Source organism: Pteropus medius, unplaced genomic scaffold, assembly GCF_902729225.1.
Source record: "Pteropus medius unplaced genomic scaffold, Ma_sr-lr_union100, whole genome shotgun sequence".
NCBI classification, from domain to species: Eukaryota; Metazoa; Chordata; class Mammalia; order Chiroptera; family Pteropodidae; genus Pteropus; species Pteropus medius.
In genome coordinates, this window is record NW_024351543.1 from 15,811,551 (window position 1) to 15,835,076 (window position 23,526).

The 23,526-nt window shown below is 39.5% G+C and overlaps 1 protein-coding gene and 1 pseudogene across 1 annotated transcript in view; one reads left to right on the plus strand and one right to left on the minus strand.

Moving 5' to 3' along the window:
- Positions 1-23,526, minus strand: part of TGFBR2 (transforming growth factor beta receptor 2) — an 81,559-nt gene that overhangs the window by 20,676 nt on the left and 37,357 nt on the right. The window contains exon 3 of the mRNA XM_039843481.1: positions 22,901-23,091. Coding sequence (XP_039699415.1) covers positions 22,901-23,091 — 191 coding nt within the window. The remainder of the gene's footprint in view (positions 1-22,900; positions 23,092-23,526) is intronic.
- Positions 4,163-4,281, plus strand: LOC120586853 (uncharacterized; annotated as a pseudogene).

Sequence of the window (23,526 nt, forward strand, 5' to 3'; positions counted from 1 at the left end):
TTTACAGTAAATTCTGAGTGGAAACGTTAATTTCCACTAACTATAAATTCTAGATGAAAATTTTAGATCTTATGTCAATCTGATGCCACTAAAACCTGGAAAAGTAACCTTAAAACCAATAATTCAAAAAAAAATCAGTATTTTGAGAAAAGATACATTAATGCATTAAAATCAATAGGAAAAGGGATATAATTTGACTCTTGAAAACCTGAATTCTTACTCACACTGGGAGGCTTGACTGGAACAAAGGACAGGTGAGACCAGGGGTGGAAGTGGCACTAACAGAAAGGATTGGAACCGCAAAGAAAAGAAAGCTCTGCGGAGATGCAGGGACTGGCCCTGTTGTCTGGCAAAGCGTGAGCCTGGAGAGCAAAACTAAGGGGACAGATGAAATAATATTCGGGTGCAACAGCTGAAAACAACATTCCCTCCCTATAACTCTCCTTCTCTTACCTGAAGTGTCCAATGCATGTGTTTGCTTCAAGTACCTGCTTGTCTGTAACTATACGAGATGTCTTATAATCATAAGTTGGTTTGATTCTCTGATTGCTTTTCTCTCCCATGAGAACGTATGTTTACACGGGTAAAGGCCAGGCCTATTTTGATCATAGTATACGCAGAACCAAATACACACACACACACACACACACACACACGCCTCACAATGTAATACTACTCAGCCATAAAAAGATGAAACATCGCCATTTGTGACAACATAGATGGACCTAGAGGGTATTATGGTAAGTGAAATAAATCAGACTGAAAGGAACAAAAAAAAGTGTGATTTCGCTCCTATGTGGAATATAAAACAAATAGAAACAAAACAAAATAAAAACAAATACATAGATACAGACAACACATTAGTGGTTACCAGAGGTGAAGGGGAAGGGCAAAATGGGTAAAGGGGGTCAAATATATGGTAATGGATGGAAACTAGACTTTTGGTGGTCAGCACGCAATACAGTATGCAGATATTGAATTATAATGTTGTAGCCTGAAATTTATATAACATTATTAACCAACATTATTAATCAACGTCGCCTCAATGAAAAAATAAATTTTTAAAAAAGAAGAAGAAACTAAGACATTCGTGCAACAGAGATCATATCTGGCCCAGAAAGCCTAAAATATTTACTACCTTCTCCTTTGCAAAAAGTTTGCTGATCCCTCTTCTATAGGTATTATTTTAATGACCTGTAAGACATTGGCAGAATTTGAAGAGACTTCATTTTGATCCATTGTGAATATTCTCTTTTACATATGAAGAAACGACACAATTAGAACATTTTAAATATTAACTGAATACTTAGCTATGTTTCCAATTCTTTAAAGAGTGCCAAACATCCAAAAGAACTGTTCGTTTATCACTCATAAGTTTATTTTATAATTCCTGGCCGTATATGAAAAGGGCCTTCCTTGCTAAATTTTGTTCTTTTTCAGGCTAAGAGAAACACAAAAACAGAAATCCCCTGAAATTTATGTAAGCATTGATTGAAGAAGTCTCTAGAAATATCTCCCTTCCCCCTTCATGGTCAGAAACCAAAGTTTTACTTTCCCCTCTTATTTCCTGTGTTTACTTTTTGAAAATCTACATGTAAAAATCTGGTGGGGAGGGAATTATTGAATAACATCTGTCAATCTTGAAACTTCAAAGAGGTGGTGAAAAACCCTAACAATAGCAAAGGGGGGCTGAAAGGAAGCTTTGGGATGTGGCTGTATCTAAACAGAACCACCCACACCCTCTCACAGTATTAACCCTCAGGCTGCTACTAGAAAAACCAACAGCTGTCGATGTAGGTAAAAGCTACCATCTTCTTTACTCAGAGACCTGCAGGAAGAATTTTTTTGCTGGCCCCCAATTACACAGAAACTCATAAATAGAATTCTTTGTATGAACCTGGCTGTGTCCTAAGAATTTCTTTATGGTATTCATATTTAATCGACAGAACACCCCTAGGAGGCAGAAACTGCTATTATTATGAACCCCATTTTACAGATGGGGAACCTAAGGTTCAGATGGTTTAAATAATGTCCTAAGATCATAAATGTCAGCAATAGCGAAGCCGATCTTTGAAAAGAGCTCTGCTCTGTTTGATTAGTGAGACCCCCAGTCTTGACCCCAGCTCTTAACCCATGCTGTCTCGAAACTTCACATTGGTGAGAGCCAATTCATAATGATTTTATATAACCTCTCGATTTGATAAAGTGGGGTTCTTCATTGGGAGCTAGACTGAGTGATTTTACAGCCATCCATTAAGTGACATCGGCAATTCCTGGATAATGTGTATAGAAGGGCATATTCTGGGTGTGCAGACTGTTCCCCTTGATCTTAGCTAAAAACCACAGCTGAGTGGTATCCTTGCAAATATGCATCTTTTCCCTACCTGGGAACAAAAATGTCTTACATAAGGAAGGACTCTAAAATATTTCTCTTTCTTTTCTCAATGCCTATCCCAGGGCCTAGAACATAGGTGGACCAAGATATAATTGTTGAATGACTGGAATCTTCCATCAGTTGTTTCTTGGATGTATAGGTAATAGTGCTCACAACGTGACATTCACATTACACGCTCTTGTTATGCAACATTGAGCTAGATGTAGTTCTGGCGGGTATTATAAATAAAGGGAATTTCTCCAAGGTTCATAAAAAATGAAGCTCTTAGCCTGGACTCCATGTATAGAATTCAATGGCTCTGTGAATTTAAATGGGCAACATTTACATCTTTTTCTTTTCTCTAATCTTTAGCTAAAATGTAACATTTCCTAATATTAGCCATACCTATGACTTTGTCACCAATAAAAGGCACAGTTATTTTCATGCCATATTACATTTGTTGTAGATGGCTTGGCATACCATTTATACTCATCATTTAGACATTTCAATTTTTTAGATCCGATGCTAGATTTTATTATTTAAGACATTACTATAGAAGCAGATATTACTATAGCATGAATATATTTTTAAAAATCTGTGGTCATTGCAGTTCAATGTCATTCATTTTTTTAAATCTCATGTATTATATTTTCTACATTTTATTGAAAACATCACTCTGGCTAAGGGTCTGCAGGCTTCACCAGACTTCCAAGAAGTCCATGGCACACGCACAAAAAAAGCGAACAGCCCTTGGCAGAGTGAAGGCACTGCAGCTCTCCAGCTCTCTAGCTCTCCAGCTCTTGTCTCTTTGCCAGGATTTCCTAGAGCAGAGATTTTGAGATTCGTCTGTTTCTTGCGGAAGTTAGTAAGGGAGGAAACTGGTGCCACTGATAAATCCTCCTGGCATGATGTGCTGTGTTCCCCATGAGTAATGGTGGATTCTGTCACAGCTTTTGTCACATGCGAAGGAGCGCTCAGTGGAAAATGATGGGAAGCCCTTCTTTGATCTCTCTTAACAATAATTAAGATAACTACCAAATAATGTGCTTTATTAAGGTAGGTACTGAGCAATTCACTTTATAAGCATTATCTCACTTTAGAAAGAGGGAGAGGACGAGGCCGGGGGAGAGGAAGAGGAAAGTGAAAAGAAGAAAGAGAGGGAGGGAGGGAAGGAGGGAAGGAAAGGAGAGAGACAGAGAGAGAGAGAGAGAGAGAGAGAGAAAATTGAGTTACGATGACTTCTGCGAGGGCAAGCAGGAGAGCCTGTTTCTCCCAGCTCTGAGTGACTCCTTCTTTCCATGCCAGCTAGCTGTCGCCCTAGCAATAAACCCAGAGGTCCATTGATTAATTCTGAAAATTTCTACCAAATATGCCCCACATAGGGAAGTCAGACTTAGTTGCAAATAAGCAGCCGTTTGCAAATGTCAGTCTTGATAAATATTTTTTAAAGACAAATGTCAAAGATAAATGTTAGTATGTTATAAAAAAAGTACAAACTGGCAGAAACCTCAAGAGGAAATTCCATGGTATACATTTTCTGGAGTGATTTAAAATTAAACAAGTTCCCTAATAACACACACACACACACACACACACACACACACACACACACACACACACACACAACAATGAAGACAGGCTGTGCCTAACCTCTTTCGAGTCCTTTGTTATGCTTGAGTCCAATAATTGCTAAAAGGAACTTAAACTGAACCTCTATAATTAATGATTTAAAAATATCATACAGTAAAAAAGATACTAAATTAAGATCAACGTAATAAAAAAAGCCTAGTTTACGGCCATGCCAACCTGAATGTGTCGGATCTCATCTGATCTTGGAAGCTAAGCAGGGTCGGGCTTGGTTAGTACTTGGATGAGAGACCACCTAGGAATACTGGGTGCTGTAGGCGTTAAGAAAAAAAAAGAAAAAGCCTATGCAGGTCATGTCTTAATGAAACCAAATTAACATAGATGAATTGGAGAGATGGGATCCTCCACACAATGAAGGTGTTTGGGGCAAAAATTTACCAAAGTACTAATTTATACAAACGATAGAAAGAGATACAGATGATTGTTTTCTGCAAACCTTGGTGCACTGCTATACTAATGAATATCACATGACTACAGAGATTCTTGTGAAGTTGGCAGTGACCCTCTAACCACAAAGATTTTCACACACAAACATGTTCATCTAAAGCAACAGGATATATACGTGCAACTGGCTGGGATCCAAAGAAACTGTGGTAAAGAGAGAGAGCTGGGGGAAGGGAGTATTTCCTGTCGCAAGCCATTATGTTAATTAAAATATTAAAAGTGCAGCATTCATTTATTGAGCACCTACTAAGTGCCATATTCTGTGTTTTATATGATTTATTTTGAATCCTTGTAACCACACTGCTGGCTACGTATTATTATTCTCATTTCATAGAAATGGAAACAGAGAAAAATACAAGTGACCTGAGGTCAAAGCAGAGGAGCCTTGCAATGTAGTTAGTGGTACATTTGGAGGGAGAGAGTTTTCACTGAAGAAAGATGTTTCTGGCAGCTATCAGGATAGTAAGCCAACGAAGGGTTTAAAATTAAAATTCAGACGAAGGACACAATTATAGAGCCAAAAAAAAAAAAAGAAGAAGAAGAAGAAGAAAAAAGACAGGACAGATAAAAGTTGAAACTGGTGAAATAGAAAACAAAGACAGAAGAGGAAGAATCAACAACATCCCACGATGGCAGCAGATAATGACTGATGCAACATGAAAACCTTGGTGACACTGATAATGAAACGAAGGTGCAGAGGGGACAGAGTTTTCGATGCTGCAAAAATTCAAAGAACAAGAAAACTCCATGAAAACTATATTGCTAAGAAATTCGAAAACTTAGACAAGAATGGTCCAAGTCCTAAAAATATATATGTGTAACTTACCAAAACTGACATAAGAAAAACTATAAAACTTGAATAATCTTACAAATATTAAAGAAAATGAATGAATAATTAAAAAAATCTCTCCACAGTATGACCTTTTTAATTTTTAAATCTTTTTTTGGTAGCCTTTTACTGTGAAATTAGTTTTCTTGATATTAATATGATTGAATATACATGTCAAAATTTGATTTTTGCAGAACTGCACCCCCGAAATCTTCCTACAATAAAAATACCAGTAAAATCCTTATGAAATGTTTAGTCAGAATCTAATCAATATGAAGGTAACAAAAATTACTATCACAAAGAGTTATATGCGCTCCTATGTTCACTGAAGCATTATTTACAATAGCCAAGACATGGAAACAACGTAGGTGGTCATCGATGAATGAATAGATACATTGTGTACACACACACACACACACACACATACACACACACACACACACATACACACACACACAAATAGAATACTATTCAACCATAAAAAAGGATGGAATTCCTACCATTTGTGGCAACATGGATGAACCTCGAGGGTGCCAAGCTAAGTGAAATGAGTCAGAGAAAGACTAAAACCTCATGATATCACTAACACGTGGAACCTAAACAAACAAACCAACAAACCAAACTCATGAATACAGAATACAGAGAACAGATTGGTGGTTACCAGAGGTGGGGAGTAGAAAGTGGGAAAAGTGGATAAAAGGGGTCAAAAGGTACAAACTTCTAGTTATAAAATAAGTCCGGAGGATATAATGTACAACGTGGTGACTATAATTAATAATACTGTATTGCATATTTGAAAGTGCTAAGAGAGTAATCTTAAAGTACCCATCACAAGAAAAAACATTCGTGACTATGCGTGGTGACGGATTTTAACTAGACTTATTGTGGTGATCATTTCACAATAAATACACATATCGAATCATTATGTTGTACATCTGAAACTAATATAATGTTATATGTCAATTATATCTCAATTTAATAAAAATAATCTGATAAAGCAGGAGCCATCAGACGAATCCAAAATGTGCCTCTATAAAATAAACTGCCTGACCTGTTCAAAGCCAACGCCATAAAGAACAAGAAACGGTGAAGAGGAAAAATAGCCAAATGCAATGTGTAGTCCTTGACTGGATCCTGAATTTAAGCCACAGCAACAGCCCCAATGCTTTGGGGAAATGTGCGTATGGACTGTGTAAGGCGCACCTGCGTGTGTGCACGCTCACGCCGAGAGAGATGAGGATGTGGTAAAATGTTAACGTGGGGTAAATACTGAGAAGGAGAAAGGGTGCATAGGCGTTTGCTGTACCATTCTTTCAACTCTTCTGAACATTTAAATTTTTTGAAATAAAAAGTGAGAGAAAATTAACCCCAAACATTTGAGCAACAATCTTCCCCCCAAACCCGAAACACATACCACTCCCAGATGAAGTTGAGTGCTGCCAGACTTTCAAGAAACAGGTCGTTTCAATTTCGCACAACTCTTTAAGACACTAGGAAAAATGTACCAAGGCAATTCAGTCTATGGAAGCAGAACAACCAAAAGCAGACATGAAGAGTATGACAGGAAAACTACAGAACAATCTCACTCATGTACAATGATTTAAAAACATAATTCTAAATGAGATAGTAGCAAGCCGAATCTAGTAGAGGACTTAAAAATAAGACAGCAAGACCAGGTTGCCAAGAAAGTATGTTATAGCCTTTAAAAACAAAGAAAACAACTAGTGTCATTAACCACATTTAATAATATAAATGAGAAAATCAACATGATTAATTCATTAGTCACAGAGAAAGTATATTATAAAGCTAAACACCCTGATAAGAAATGTATACCAACAATCTTCAGCAAACCTTATTTTAATGTGAAAAAGTTAGATGCATTCCTTTTAAAAACAGGAAAAGTACACTAACACCTACCCAGCTATTTTTACTGAACATGAGCTGAAGACCCTAACCAGTACAATAAAAAATTGGAGGCATCGACTTTACCAGAGAAAGAATTTTTATAAATCTACAGCCTCATCTAGCCTGGTTCTATATACCTGGTTTCAGTGATTCTTGGTCTCCAGTAGTCACTATGCTAGCTCTTCTACTATATAAACAGAGTCATGGACAGGTGGCTTCTTTTCTGACAAAATAATTTATATTTAAGGAATAATCTGAGTATCGGGAAGAGCAAGAGGTTCACAACATTAAAAGTACTCTTAATCTCAGTCAAAAAAAAAAAAAAAGATTATTTCCAAACATACTAACACAAAGTACATTTTGTTAAAACATCTTATTTGACAATTTTTATCCCAAGTTAGGAGACCTGGGACATATCCTGGAATCACGTTTCTTTGCCATGCTGTGTTTGCTGCCTGGCATTTAAGGTCACTTTATTTCGCTTTAACAATTTAGCAGGATATTCTGCAACAGTGACCACATTTAAAATCCTGAAGTCTCCGCTACTCTTGGAAGGGACTTCTCACGTGTTCTAGGACTGCAATCTGAGTGATGTGCTAGTATCTTTCATGTTACTTCACTTCCAAAGCATGATATTTCCAGACATGACACTGAGCTGAGATCTAATTTCATGATTTTCTCAGTGCACACAGAGAAGTCACCTTTTTTGACAATTTGAAGGTAAAAAAAAATTGGTCTAGACTCCAACTAGTAACATTTCATCAGGCAATAGGAGTACAAAAAATAATCAAAGTAGATCCTGAGATTTAAAAATTTACAGAAACCATTCTGTATATTTAGAGGCAGTAGAACTTAGATTTTAAGAATATGGGATTCTGATTGATTTTAGATCCCCTTCGCTGGTTCCTGTGTGATTTGGGGTCTCAGCTTCATCTGCATACTGAAGACACCCCAGAGGCAATTCCACTGGGTTGTTGTAAGGCTTACAAGAGATAATGTTTGTCAAGCTCTTAAAAGTATTATACCTTTAAGATAGAAAATGTTCAATACATATTTCTGTATTATTTTGTAATAGACCTTAACAGAAAATAGTTTTCACTAATATATTTCGCAGATATCCAACAACAACAAAAATGTCCTAATCTCATAAAGAAGCATTAAAATATCCCTCGGGATGTGGCCTGATTGCAATCTGCTTTGTCTCTTTTGTAACACGACCTATGGCAATGTGTTTTTGGAGAAATCATTCTCCCCACGACTATTTGAGATCCAGAATTCTTTCTGGGAAAAGCAAAATAATACAACCATGTCAGAAATACATTTAAGAGAAAATGTACGGAAGAGTTGAAGTGAACAAAACAAGAATAAGGCAGAAGGCTAAGGAGGTGGTCGGTTTGGCTGCTCTGAGAAAAGAGAGGCATGAGCAATGCCCTTCGTTTGTTTGGTTTAGATGCCGTTGTCTTCTCAGAGACATAACTCAGTTGAACCACATGTGTAGTAAAGTTGGATCCAGTTATAAGAAAGAAAATGATGATTATGAACAAATGGCTGTGATGTCTCCTACATATTTATTGGATATGTTCTGAATATGTTCACTGATCATGCAAAGGAAGCGTGCCTAAGTCAAGGCACTCGCCAGGTGCAAACGTGCTGGGATGCCTACAGAGAAAGACAGAGGATGCCATAAGGAGCAAACAACTGCCTCTTTCTTCTGTTACATCTTCTCAGCTTTTCTCTGTTTTTACTGCATCACTGACACACGAACACACATGCACATAGTGCAAGTCACCATATGTTACACACACACACACACACACACACACACACGCACACTTTCTAACTCGGGACTTCCAGTTTCTGCATCTTTATAAATTTTGGTGGTGCGGTACAGAAAGAATCTTGGCACCCTGCTATTCAAAGCGTGTTCCCCAGATCAGCAGTGTCAGCAGGTATTACCTAGGAACTCATCAGTAATGCAGAATCTCAACCTTGTCCTAAGTTGCTGAATCAGAATCTGCATTTTACAAAGTTCTCTAGGTGATTCATTTACGCAGTAAAGTTTCAGAAACACAGTTTTAGCACACACGGAACAAGTCCCTTGGTACTCTGGCACAGAGATGTTTCTCTCTTACAATGAAAATTCCTCATGGACTTGTTTGCAAGGCCCTCTCACGATTGGATTCAGTGCTAGCCAATGAGAAAATGGTCCATGAGAATTTCCTAGTCAAATTAACTGCTGGAGGAGTGTAGAATGAGATATGATTCCCCATCCATCATCTCAATAAAAAGAAAACAATTAAATTCAGGCAAACAATAAAAAAATCATTTAAATTAAACAACAGAAGGACAGTGAGCTCACTAGGCATATGGGATTTAATTTAACTTCCAGGATATTGACAGTTCTGTTTGTCATTCTGGACAGACTTTGAGATTATTTTTTTCCCAAATGATGGAAGATGCCTTCCCTTCTGTCATCTATTTGTTTTATTCCAATTATACACATTTCAAAACTAAGCTATTCTCCACCTCTTACATCCTATCACACAATCTCCCTTACATTATATCCTTCCCACCTCTCTCTCCAACAAAAAGGCCTACAAGTAGTCTAATCTGGCATGACAACCTCTTCTGGAATATTCCTGAGAGACAGAGATAAAACTTCTGGTTGAAATGTTACACTAGAAGGACCTTAATTCTCTATAAATCATCCCATAATCTAATCCAAATAGATCTAGCTGCAGATCTATTAGGATAAACTCAAAACACTGGGGTATTTTTTAATGTACTCTTTATATTAAGTCATATGAGCCCTTCCTGTATGTCTACTTACTGGCTTTCATGTTGCTCTCTAGAGCAAAAGATAACAGAACAATTCCTTCTTGATGAGATGAGAGTTCTTAAATTCCTGGTAGGCATTTAACCCATTTCTCTAAATCATTTCTTTTTCAGGTTGAACATTTCTGTTTCCTTCAATCGCTCTTCAAAAGATATATGTATATCAGACTCTAAAGTTGGACGTATTTGTGGGACCCTAAAATCTGCCAGCCTAGAATATAGCAGGTGCTCAATAAATGCCAGGTTCTTTTCTAAGTATAAAGCAAACTTTTCTGAAATCGTTTTTCCTACTTAAAATTCTCCATGACATACTTCACCAGACCCAACTACAATACCTGGACCATGATCTCTGCAGCAAAGATTACAGTGAGACTCTCACCGCCCTTTCTAATGAATGCAGTTTAAGACAACTGCTGGTTTGCTTGTTTGTTCTGTTGTTTCATTTTGATTCTGTTAGCCAGACTGCTTCGATTTCAAAATGACTGTAACTCACCAGAAAACCTCTGGGTCTCTATCATATGAAGGTACTCAGCCAGCTTTTTGATGAGCTGATCCACTGCAATTGATCATTTGAACCTGGACACTTCACTTGACATTTATCTGTCATTTCATATTACTGGTTATTCCAGGCAATTAAAACCCCGATTCTACCTCTGCTGTGTGAGGCATTCCTTCCACTATGCTCATCATCCTTCATGTTCGTCCTTGGGATGTAGAGTCTTGCTACTTGTGCACAGCTGTGGCTTTAGAAAGAGGGCAAACCAATATGACCAGGGAGCTTACAACAGGCCAGGCTTGGCCCAAGAAAACTATGACATGTCTTATGAATGTCTGTTCCTCCATGAATAGCACCTCAGCCTGATACACATTCTTAGAAGCTGAAATATTTTCTGTTTTCTTCTCCACATCATAGTCTCAGAGGACCACTAAGCCTGGGTTTTGTTTCTTCAAAACCTGCCCTAATTCTTCAATTCTTTACCTAGCATCCTGTTTGGATTATATCTTCTACTCTAGTTAGGGGTCCTTCCTGTTTGCCAAAAACTAGAAAGCAGAGATATGGTTCTTATGTTATTTCAGTATCTTTTCCAAGAGGGAGACTAGATCGCTTTAGAAAAGCACATTGATTACTCGCACTACCAATACCTGTCAGGTCACCAAGACACATCATCACTTCTGGCTTTCCGAGTGAACCACGGCTCATCACAGTTCTCTCCCACTCAAATGTCTTCACCTCCTGCAACTGTGCACGCTGCCTAACTAACCCCTGCCTTGTCTTTGCCAAGGTCAAGGCAGTGGCACCCAAACCTTGCCATCCAACCTTTCAGTCACACCTTCAGGTTTAAAATGTGCCTGCCCTTAATGCATAATTTCATCAGTTCTAAAATCTCAGATATCTATTCTCAATGAGGCCCTTGGCCTCGGTTCTGAAATAATAGTTTGCAAATTGTGGAAAGCTCAATAATATCCCACATTAAGGAATCTTATTATTCCTCAGGAGTGTGGGACTATAGGTGTTTTGTTTTGCTTGTTTTCTCCTCTAACCTAGAAGGCGAATTTTAGCTACTTCCTGTGGTGGTTGCCATTCTCTAATTGTTACCATCCTTTTCCAGGTTATATGAGGAGCATAATGAAAAATATAAAAAGATTTGGCAGAAAAAACTGTCTTGAGTCCAGCGGCTCCCAACATTGGCTGCATATTAGAATATCTTGGGGAGTTGTTATTGTTTTTGTTCGTTTTGTTTGTTTGTTTTTAATCTTGATACAGTTCTGACCAATTAAATCTAAAACTGCTAATGAGTAGTTTTTAAAGTTAATGAGTAGTTTTTAAAGTTTATCCGGTGTTTCCAATATGGGGTTAATGTAGGGCCAACTACTTCAGCCTGACAGGAGAAATAGGTATTTTAAATAGGATGGACACCTGGAAATAAAAGGAATAGAAAGAATTTTAATGATTAAATTTAGGGTCAATTGTTCTTGACATTGAAATAAGCTGTATCTTTAAGAGGCAACATGAGGTACATTTTTTTCAAAAGTAGAAACGCAAATATTAATTGTTCCTTTAAAAGTTAATATTAGTTTTTTTAATAAGCATAATTATTGCTGGTAAAATTGATATTTTACATAATTAGTAACATGCAGGAGTGATTTGAAGATCAGAAAAAGTTTCCAAAAGCAAGTCAGCCAGATGTCCAACTGGTGGTAAACACAGCCTCTGAAGTTTAGTATGGGCGGAAATGAAAGTCAGTTTCACGGTGGTTAGCTAGCTCCCCAGTGTTTTTCCACTGGTGGGACATTGCAATAGTTGTAAAGTAGCAAAAAGTCTACCTCGCTCCTTTTACCACCACCCATCCATGTGTTGTTCACAGAACACAAAGAGGTGGCTGTGGGAGAGAAGAGAGACTGAGGATGCATCAGGACAGCCTCGCAGAAACGCCAGCCTTATCAGTCCAACTGTTTCACTGATCACTCACAACCAGTGGATGAGATTCCAGACAGGCTGTGTCCTTAGCGGATTCCACCCTGCCATGATTCACATCAGAATGAGGTTCCAGGGTAGAAGTATTCACAACCAGCCACCACATTTGGCCTCAGAGCAGCGATGTTTACTTTGCAGCTCAGGAAAATAAAAATCTACAGAAGCCAGTTGCTTGGCCTGAAGTCACTGCAAGTACATTCTAAGCTTCGCTTGACTGCGTCACAATGCCCTCTGGCATGTACAATCTTTATTATTTCCTTGGTGAGACACTGGGCCATATTCACTGATTCAAAGGATGCTTTGTAATCTAACTCATTCACAACCAAAGGCTCCTTCAGCGTGAGTCATCACCTCAAATAACTGATTTCTCTTCCCAGGAATGAGACTACTGACTTTAATCCATAATTTTCCTCCTCTTCTAACAACTTTTTTTTCAACCATATTTCCACACTTATTTTTCTCTTCTGCATTTAGACCAGAAAGTAAATCTGGTTTGCCTCTCTCAAAACAAAAATGCACAGCTGGCGAGACAGCTATTTTGAGTAGCAAGCGAGGGCACGACTCAAAGGCAGTACACACAGAGCTCCGGACCTGCCAAAGTACCATTTCTTCTTCTTCTTTCTTACATGTAAGAACCAGGAGTTTCCCCCAAGAAGCCAGCTAGTTCCCTGATGCTGGAGCAAAACAAACACAAAATGAGATTTGAGAGAAAGGGAGCAGCACTTCCCAGTCTTCCCTGACTCAGAAACCAATATGTGTCAATCAAGTGTGCCAGGCCTGTGATCAATACACAGAGTGGGCTTGCTGGATGGCAGGCGGCAAAGCTATTCAGGTCACAGTAGGTCCAGGGGGAACCAGCTGGCTGAGATGTTCTGCTAGCAAGTTAAACACAGACAGGAAACCGTGTGTCTGATACTGTAAAAAAATCATTTGTCTTCCTGCCAGAGTTAGGCTTGCAAACCAAAGAGGCTGTTTTCATTTAAAAGAAATTCTACAACAACGAGAGGGAAAGGAATGAAACTGTAACTACTAGGAGTCCCCGTCTCCCTTCCTTCAACTTCTCCAGTTAGAGAGCATGCTAACTGCGAAAGCCTGCACACAGCTGGCGGGTCAGCAATGAACACACACTGGTGACAGCCTACATCCGATGGTCTACTTCTCTATTTAATTACATTGGTTGAACTTTGAGTCAGAGTGGTTCCCAGAGTCCTGGTTTCTGAGTTAACTATATGACTGATGTACTTACTAATAGTTCCATCCCGTAAAAATAAAAAAAAAAAAAAGAAAGGAAAGGAAATCTCATGCAACCTGCAGATAGACATAGTAGTGAAGGAAGACAAAAGAAAAGCAAAAATGAAAGTTGGAATCAAGACAAATGGAAGATAAATGTAGGAAAAATAAAGGAAAACAGTCAAGCAAGAGTGATATCAGCCTATGATGACTCTAAGTTTTCTGGTAGTTAGTGCTGAAGGGAAAAATACATGTGAGCACACACATGATCATCTACATCAGGAGTTGGCCTAAAGCTGTTTTTGAAAATAAAAATTTATTGGAACACAATCACAGCCCATTGTTTACATACTGTCTATGGCTGCTTCTATGGCAGAGCTGAGTGGCTGCAACAGAGACTCTATGGCCCGCAAAGCCAAAAATGTTTATTAACTGGTCCTTTATGAAAGGTGTTTGCTGGCCCCTGCTCTTTATGGTTCAAAGTGTACTTAAGATCAAAAGCAAATAGGGAATTTTTTTCTGCTTATTCTCGATTAGGGATTAGAGAGCGGAGAGAAATTTCTACAGGCTTCCTCAGGAAGACAATAGTACAATGTAGCATAGTTTCCTCAACAGCATTCTTTACAGCGAATATATCACTTGGATTCACAGGAATGTTGCTTACGATGGACGAAACCTAAACACAATTCAGTTGAAGGAATTTTCAGGAAGGGGGAGAATACAATATGACATTGACATAAAGCCTCTCACTCATCTGGCTAAATCCAAAGATAAGACATTTGAATCTAGGGGAACAATGGCAACTATTTACAGCCAAAATTTATTGAATACTTGCTCTGTGCCAAGTACTATTCTAAGTTCCCTACATGAATAAACTCATTTATCCTCACAAAAATACTATTCAAAGTGAGCACTACACTACTTCCATCCCCAGTTTTCAGAGGGGAAAACTAAGGTAAATTAGTTCACCCAAGGACAAACAGCCTATAAATAGCTTAGTTGGGATTTGAACCCGGTTAATCTCCCTGGAGAGATCATGATCTTCTCAAGAGATGAGCATCTGGCTGGCTATCATTTATAAACAGCATCCTTACAAACACGTGAACAGTGTAAGCCTGGGGATAGACTGCTTGCCAAGAACGACTCACTTGAATGGTGAGTCGTTCAGAGACCAGTCTTGTGCCCACGGAACAATTGTGTAAGTGTAAGTTGTGCAGCCTTCCATTGGTGTAAGACTGATAAAGTGCACACGACCGCCACCCCAGTCTGAATAGAAAAGAGTAAGGACAGTCCCTGAAAAAGAGACAAGATTTTCCAACTCTTCTGTGGACAAAAAGTGAAGAACCGGCTGTAAGATTTTGAGAAATTCAGGCCACTCTCTGGAGACCCATTTCTTTGTCAGTAAAATGAAAAGTCTGGATAAACTAATGGGTTTCATTTCAACATAAAAAGGGTTATGACTCCAAAAAGTCAAGGGAAAAGACATATTGGTGAGAAGATGGAGAAAAGGAAATCCTTTGAATGTAAATTAGTTCCACTACGATGGAAAACAATATGTAGTTTTCTTAAAAATATTAAAAATAGAACTCCTATATGATCCAGCAATTCCACTTCTGGGTATATATTCAAAGGAAATGAAAACGGGATCTTGAAGAGGTATCTGCATTCCCATGTTCACTGCAGAATTATCCACAGTACCCAAGATATGGAAACAACCTAAGTGCCCATCAATGGATGGACAGATAAGAAGATGTCACACACACACACACACACACACACACACACACACACACACACACACACACAATGGAATATTATTCTGCCATGAGAAAGGACATCCTGCCATTTCCAACAACATGGATAGAGCTTGAGGGCATTAGGCTATGTGAAATAGGCCAGATAAAGACAATTATCTGGGATGATTTATACATGGACTCTAAAAATAAGACAAGGCCATAGAGATGGAGAGTAGAATGGTGGTGGCTACGCGCTGGGAGTTGGGAGAAACAGGGAGAGGTTGGGGAGAAGGTACAAACTTCCAGCTATAAGATGAATAAGCTCTGAGGAGCTAACGAAAAACATGGGGGCTGGAGTTTACAACACTGCATTGTACCGCTGAAATTTGCTAGTAGAACTTAAATGTTCTCTCACACACGCAAACCGAAGAAAAATCTATGGGGTGATGGATGTGTTAATTGCCTAGATGGCAGGACTCCTTTTACAATATATACGTATGCCAAAACATCATGATATGCACTTTAAATACCTTATAATTTTGTCCATTATTCCTCAATAAAGCCAAAAAACACAAAAACGTAATGCCTCCCCCCTCTGGAAAAAAAAAATTATGATTCCAGGAAACAAGACAATACACCTGAAAGTGGTTAAAGTAGGTGAACCAGTCCACAGTGGCTTTCACTCCAGTGGCATGATCACTGCTACTGTCCTGTGAATTCCCTCATCTGGGCCTCGGGTGTGGTACTAGCTTGCCTACTCCCTTCAGGGGACGGGCCTCTGGCCTGGAAACCAAACTTTTCAAAGTCCTGGGTTTGTTTTAGTGCTAATTCCCTTTCCTACATGGCCATGGTGCCTCTTGGTTTCCAGAATAAGTAGTTCAGCTCTAAGCTAGGAGGAAAGATGAGATGGCCAGGGTTCTAGTCATCCGGGAGCTGGGGGTGGTCCAGAGCATGCTTCCTTTAACCCCGCATGTGTCACCTTCTTGTTCTCCTTGTACCCAACTCCAGCAGATGACTGAGCAACAGAGTGATTCGGGCAACCTCTTTTCAATGCCACTCTATTACCTGCCCAAGGATCTCTGGCAGAACCAAACAACTCTCTTGTAGGTCCAATTCAGAAAAACAACTTCTAAAATGCATCTTGAAGGCATTTCTAAATGTCTTTTTACTTTGGGAAATATTAGGGGACAATCTCACAGATGAACTAAAATGAACATTATCATGAAAACCAAAGAAATGTTACTGAAAAGGTGCCTGATCTTCTCTACATCCAGACCCAGGTTAGCACAAAGTTTGGGAAGTATGTAAAAAAATTGAACTTTACTATCACTGTTCAAAAACACCCACCTTTCACTGGGTAGTTCTGTTCTGAAAGGACGGAGTAAAGTACATTTAGTTCATTTCCAAATGAGCAGGTTTAAGATCAGATTTATTCCTCATGAGTTAATTAGCTCCACAAGTTGCTAGCATAAAGTTAACGAGACCCATCTCTGCTTCCGTCCCTAGTTGAGGGAGTTCACACTGGTGCTTTTCACACTTCAGTGTGCAAACCAATCACCAAGGCCAGTGTCAGAATGCAGAGGCTGATGTAATAGGTCCAGGAGGGCCGCAAGGTTCTGCACATCTAAGGAGCTCCCGGGTGATGCTGCTGCTGGTCTGTCAACACTCTGCGTAGCAAGGGTATTCACCATCCAGAAGAGATGTGCTCCTTGGCTTAGAGTGTTCTCCTTACTGAGAGGAGGAAGAATAAGAAAGGAGGCACTACTACGTGCCAGCTACTGTGCTGGGCGCTCCCAGCATCCTCCTCTTTAATGCCCGCAACAACCCCAGGTGACAGCACCATTACCAGCCTAGCTGGTCATCAGTGGCACAGACATTCAATGAGAAGGCCATGTGGCCCAAAGCAAGCTTTCAGCTAAAAAAAAAAAAAAGAAGAGAATGAATCCCTTTGGCAAATACAGAACTATGATTACCCTGATCACTGATCTGAAAGGCCCTAGTGAGTCATTCCCACTTTATTTAGTTGTCTCCTGCTCCGGTTCTGTATCAAAACAGGAACAACGTGCCTAATTTGTAATATTATCCGAGGATGTCAAGGGATGTGGTTAGCTTTGATTAGAAATCTTAGACTCAGCATGTTCCCCTTCCTCTGAGAAGGCTTGTGGAGAAAAAGAGAAATTGGATGAGGTATGGATTAAAGCAAAATGAGCCCCTTCAAAACTGCCGTGGTATGATACCTGGAGGTGTCTGCTCTGCTGGCATGCTGAGGTCAAAACTCAACTACAAAACTTGAGCTGGAACATACCTGAGGGCTGAGCTGTCCTGGCTTCCTGTCTGAAGATAAGCAAAAGTCCCAAATCCTACAGAAAAAGCCCAAATAATACTAGCAGCTAACAGATAGTGACTCCTTGTGCTGTACCGCACATTGCTGTATTACAACTCTAGTTCTGCATTATAACTCTAGTCGATCCTCACATTACCAGGAACTTCCCCCGCTTTCCCTTTTATTACATTTTATAGATGAGGAGACTGAAGCAAGAAGGTGTCAGGTAACTGGTCCAAGGTGGCGATGCTAATACGTGGTAGACTAAGCCTTAAATCCAGGAAGCCCACCTCTGGCTCCCACTCTTAGTCAGTAGAGAGAGACTGTTTCTCTCTTAACTAAAACAGCAGAAATCATCTCCTTGGCCAGCGCTCTGTAAATGCAGTGTCTTTACTTCACTTGGAAACCATTTATGGAATCAATAAAACTGTTTGGTTGTGTCTGATTCTTAAAGGTAGTGGGAGATCAATAACAACATGAGGTCTTTGCAAAGTGGATGTGTCATTGGCGAGTAAACAGGGCACCTATTAGCTTAGGATTTTCTCTTCCCACGTCCTGTGCTCCCTTCAGTCCTGGAGCCTGAGAGGTCTTATCACAGCTGTCACCAGGCCATGAAGAACAACCAATGCAAACACCGTCTCTCCTACTTGGAGTCTCAAGTCTTGGTGAGTTCAGGGGTAGGTAGACTCTGACTGCCTCAGAAGTCTACACGATAACTTTTGACAGAGAGAGTCTTCAGAGACAGTACAAAAAGACATGACTGTTGGAGCACAGTTGTGAAGAGCAGACTCCAGCCTCATTCTGGTTGGTTCTTACTCCCACCTGCCCCTGGGAAGTGGGAGAGCCACCAGGCACAGCACAAAGCCCCACTGTAAGGTTTCAGGGGTAAGGGTCAGCACCTGGTTCACTGAGAAAGATAGCAAGGTCTCTTTAACTCTTTCGTTCTAGAACAATTTTCAAACTCATGAAAGCTGGCGATACCTTCCTGTGGACCTTATCTTCTACTGCAGTTTACATACTGTACAGACAGCATGTGAAGGAGGGTCCACTTGATCATTTCTCCCCCAGTTCCTAAGAGCCGGCCCTGACGCCCCTTGGAATGCAGAACTAGGGAAATAAGACCTTGGTGAAAGTCTGGAGACCTAAGCATAGCCCCAGCTCGGCCACTAACTAGCTGAATAACTGTAAGCAAGTCGCTTAACTTCTTTGTTACTGTTTTTTCTCCATTATTACCTGGAAATAGTGATCTAATTACCTTGCTGGGCCTTAAGAGGATTATTTCAATGTATCTTCAATGCATCTGCTGTATATTTCCCATGTACAAAAAATCAGGGTGCTTCGACAAGATGAACAGGACAATAGGCATAAGAGCCATTATAAACACAGGCCTCCGGGAGCCTGAAATGGGGAAGACTGGGGGCTTATGTGGAGGTCCATCCTCCCCTTAACCCACCTGCCAGGTTTTAAGATCACTCACTGCATGGCAAATGGACAAGCAACATCGATTGAGAAAAAATATGAGGTAAATAAATGATGCAGAGCTGGGCTTTTTTTTTTTTTTAGACTAGGCTTTGTGGCTCTAGAAGCGAAGGGGAAAAAAAGCATCACCTTGTTGTCCACGGCTGGGGACACCCCATATGCCCATTCTTCAGGTCATGGCATCAGTTAAATAATATGAAAATCACAAAGAAAGAAAGAAACCTAATTTTTAAAATGTGAATAAAAATCCCAATATGACTGCAAAAGGGCATGAGGAAACATTGGGAGTCATGACCATGTTCTGTATCTAGATTGTGGTAGCAGTTATACAGCTGTATACATCTGTCACATTCAGCAAACCATACAGTTTAAAAGGGTAAATTTTATATTTTATATAAGTTACACATCTGACTTTTAAAAAAATCTCAATGATATGCTTTACCAAATTCAGGATTTCCAGGCAGAATTCCATGCAGAAAAATCTCTCTGGAAGAGTGGATGACCAATCATTAACAATGGCCAGGTAGATTAGGGGACAAACTGAAAAGACTTCTTTTCATTGGACCTATTTTGTAGCATTTGAATTTTTAAAATGTGTATATAGTATCTGCTTAGACAGAGAAAGAGAGAAAAAGAGAAGGAAATCGAAAGAGAAGAAGGAAGAAAGGAAGGAAGGAAAGAAGAAAGGGAAGAAGGGAAGGTGGAAGGAAGGAAAGAAGGAAAGAAGGAAGGCAGGTCCTCGGATTTCTTTTTCGTTCATACATAGCCCATTATAAATCCTAGCTATGCCACCCACAAGTCATCTGACTCTGGACAAAATGTGAAATGTCTCTGAGCTCGGTTTTCTCACCCATAAGATGGGTATTTCAGTGCCTACTTACAGGGTGGCTCTCAGATGAAACAAGGCCATGCCATGGAAAGGTCTGAGCACGGTACATAGCAACGGTACATAGCAACAGTCCGTTCTCTCCGCATGTGAGCTATCATTCATAACAGCACTGACAACGAAGATCTATATTTAAAAAGAAGATCTGCAGCTCAACTTCTTTCCTTTATGTATTTTTAAAAAACAGAAGACGTAAGTAATTATCATCCATTGTGTTTGCAGATCAGAAATTTGGCTATGAGAGTTGAGTACTGTACTAATAAAAATACAGTGTAAAACACTCCAGAACTTTTGCCTTCACTGCCTTGTTTGACTTGGAGTGGAAAAATTATTTCAAGAATTTTCATTCCTTAGTATAAAGAAGAGATGATGGCACTAAGTGGAGAAATGGAACCTAAAATGTTGCTCTTCGTGTCTGCTGAGAAGAGAGATGCTTAAAAAGCAGATATTCCCTAGGATATTTTAGAAGACAAAATGCAAACAACCCTGGAACATTTTAAAAGACTCTGAAATCACGCAGACATCTGAGTCATCAGCTGTGCTGGATTTCTTGAGTTGTACAATGAGAAATTGCTTTTAGGGTGATTATCTCACCTCAAAAGAAAGAGTCTGATAATGAGTAAGAGGGAAAATATATGAATATGGGCCCATGATTCTCACCTGAGTTGAAATACACTGAAAACTGAAGTCATTAATATCTTAAAAGCTTATCGTAATATATATATCCTACTTGCAGGTCATTTATCAATGTTGTCCCTTTTGGATGAAATAAACTCTTCCACTGTGGATGAGTCAGTATTCAAAAGGGGGAAAAAGGTTCATAGATAATAGTAAACATGTCTGGATATTCTACTATTAAACATTGATTTCTTTGGCTTAGCCTGGGCCTTTTTATAAAAAAGTGAACTACTTGGGGAAAGTTGACACGTTAAGCCTAGATATCAGGTATGATCGTGCTTAAATGTGATTTAATCTACTTTTACCTTCCTTTCTAACCCAAATTACGTAGGTAAAATGAGAAAAATGGAGTGTTTACAGGATAAGAAAATAGGATAAAAGAGTGATTTTGGAAAGTGTTGCATTGATAAGATGTACATGCCTGCCTTTACATACTCAGAAGTTGGCACGGGGGGAAGTTGGACAAGAAGAGAGGGAAACTGGCAATGGGGGAAGGACACAGAGACAATGAAATAGGTCTGCAGTGCTGGTGAGAGCCTACACAAAGCAGGAGACACATCGTTTTCCAGAGTTGGGACATACACAGGGATAATGTTAGACCTAGCACTTGTGTTCCAAAAGGACTATTTATTGAATCGGACCTATTTGGAGCTAAAATAACCTTTTTGCAATCTGAATTTACATTCCTGAAATGAAGAGAATATTATTTTCAATCTATCAGCTTTGCAGAAATATTAACAGCACAAGTGCTTTTTACAAAGAGATTCAATGTGGCATTAAATGAAAACCTGGAGACACCTAAATAATCCACCAAACAGAGGAATGGTTTAATTAGTCATAGAACATAATCCATATTATGGAATTCTAGAAAACTAAAAGGTGTGTAGTATATCAATATGTATTGTCTTAGTCACAAGGAAAAGTAAACGTGGTTGGATAAAAAAAAAAAAGGCTTCCAAATAATACTTATAGTCAGGTCGACAATTTGCACTGAAAGATGGATGAGCAGATGGAAGGCTAGATGAAAAGACAGATGCACAGAGGCATGGATGGAGGAAGGCAGGGAAGAAAGGAGGAAGAGAGCGAGGGATAGGGAAAGATAGGAGGGAAAGAGAGATTACATGAATGAATAAACGAATGAATGAACGAGACACGTGCGCATCCAACATACTCTTAATATTGATTATCTGTTGGGTTGGGAGTGAGGGGATAAGGTTAATAATGTACTTTGATTTTTTAAAAATTTTACATATTTTTGGATTGTTTAAAATTGTGATAAAGAACATATACTGCTTCTATAATTTGAAACCTCTGAATAGTTTTTTTTAATTGAGGGACTGTGTGCCCTTCTTTCAAGCTGAGTGAATGCTGAACTTCAAAGATAAAGGTTGGTATCTAATCTAATCTTCCCCTGTCTCTGTGGGTAAACCTTGGCTCATGATTTTCCTTCTGCATCTCAGTTCTCCTCTCAAATGAGACCAATGGTAAGTATGCTAAATGAGACCAATGATAAGTATGCTTTAGACAAATCCTAGGAATATGTACAAAACCCACTTGAGTTAATTCAAAGCAAGTCTTCCTCTTATATCAAACAGCCTCCTCCAATCTCTTGACCAGTGGTTTTCACATTTTAGCTGTATCAGAATCATGTGGAAGGTGTGTTAAAACACAGGTTACTGGGCCCAGAGCCCAGAGTTTTTGATTCAGTAGGTCGGGGGGTGAGGCCCCAGAATCTGCATTTCTAACAAGTCCTCAGGTGATGCTGCTGCTGCTGGTCCAGGGACTGCACTTTGAGAACCACTGCTCTAGGTAAAAGGAACTGTTTGTCAAAGACAAATAATGTGGGCACATGAGCCAGTTTTAATTAGGACTGGAAGCAACTCTGTTACTCAATAAGCATTTTCCACCAGGTCATTGGGCTCTTCATCCCCAGAGCATACGATCACTTGCCAGCATCAGCCACGGAAAGATGGGCTGTCCTTGGGACTGCAGACAAGGGACACAAGAAATCAACACAGAGGAAGTCAGGCTCCAGCCCATCAAGAGAAGAAAACTCACCTTCTGAGAAGATGATGTGGTCATTGCACTCATCAGTGTTACAGGAACACATAAAGAAAGTCTCGCCATCCACTTTTTTTTCCTTCATAAAACACTTTGGAGAAGCAGCATCCTCAAGAACAAATCCGTGGTAGACAAGCTTGGGGTCATGGCAAACGGTCTCTAGTGTTATGTTCTCATCATTCTTTCTCCTTGGGTGCAGAGGTTCATGGTGGAGGAGGGGTGGGGAGAGACAAAGAGAAAGAATGAATAAGGTCTCTGGACAGAAGAGCAATCTGGAACGTATTTCCTTCATAAAGTTGTTTCTAACAACATCAACCGGTTCCTGTTTTCCAGCATTAACAGGTTGTCCCACGGTCTCCTGTGCTTTTTCTACGCATTTCAGTCCCTCCTTAACTTATTCTCAGATCCCATTTATGATTATAAACATGAAGGCTTTCCTTGGGGGGCTAGTCTATAGGAGAATTTTACACATGAAGTCGTAATTCAATCATTAAAGGGGAGGGCACAGGAAAACAGAAGATTCCTGAGTCCCCAGGATGATTTTAAACCTTCTATCCTCAACGTACTGCAAGGTTCACACTGAATCCTTCATTCGTTTGGCAGGGCCGGGGTCATGTCTAGCT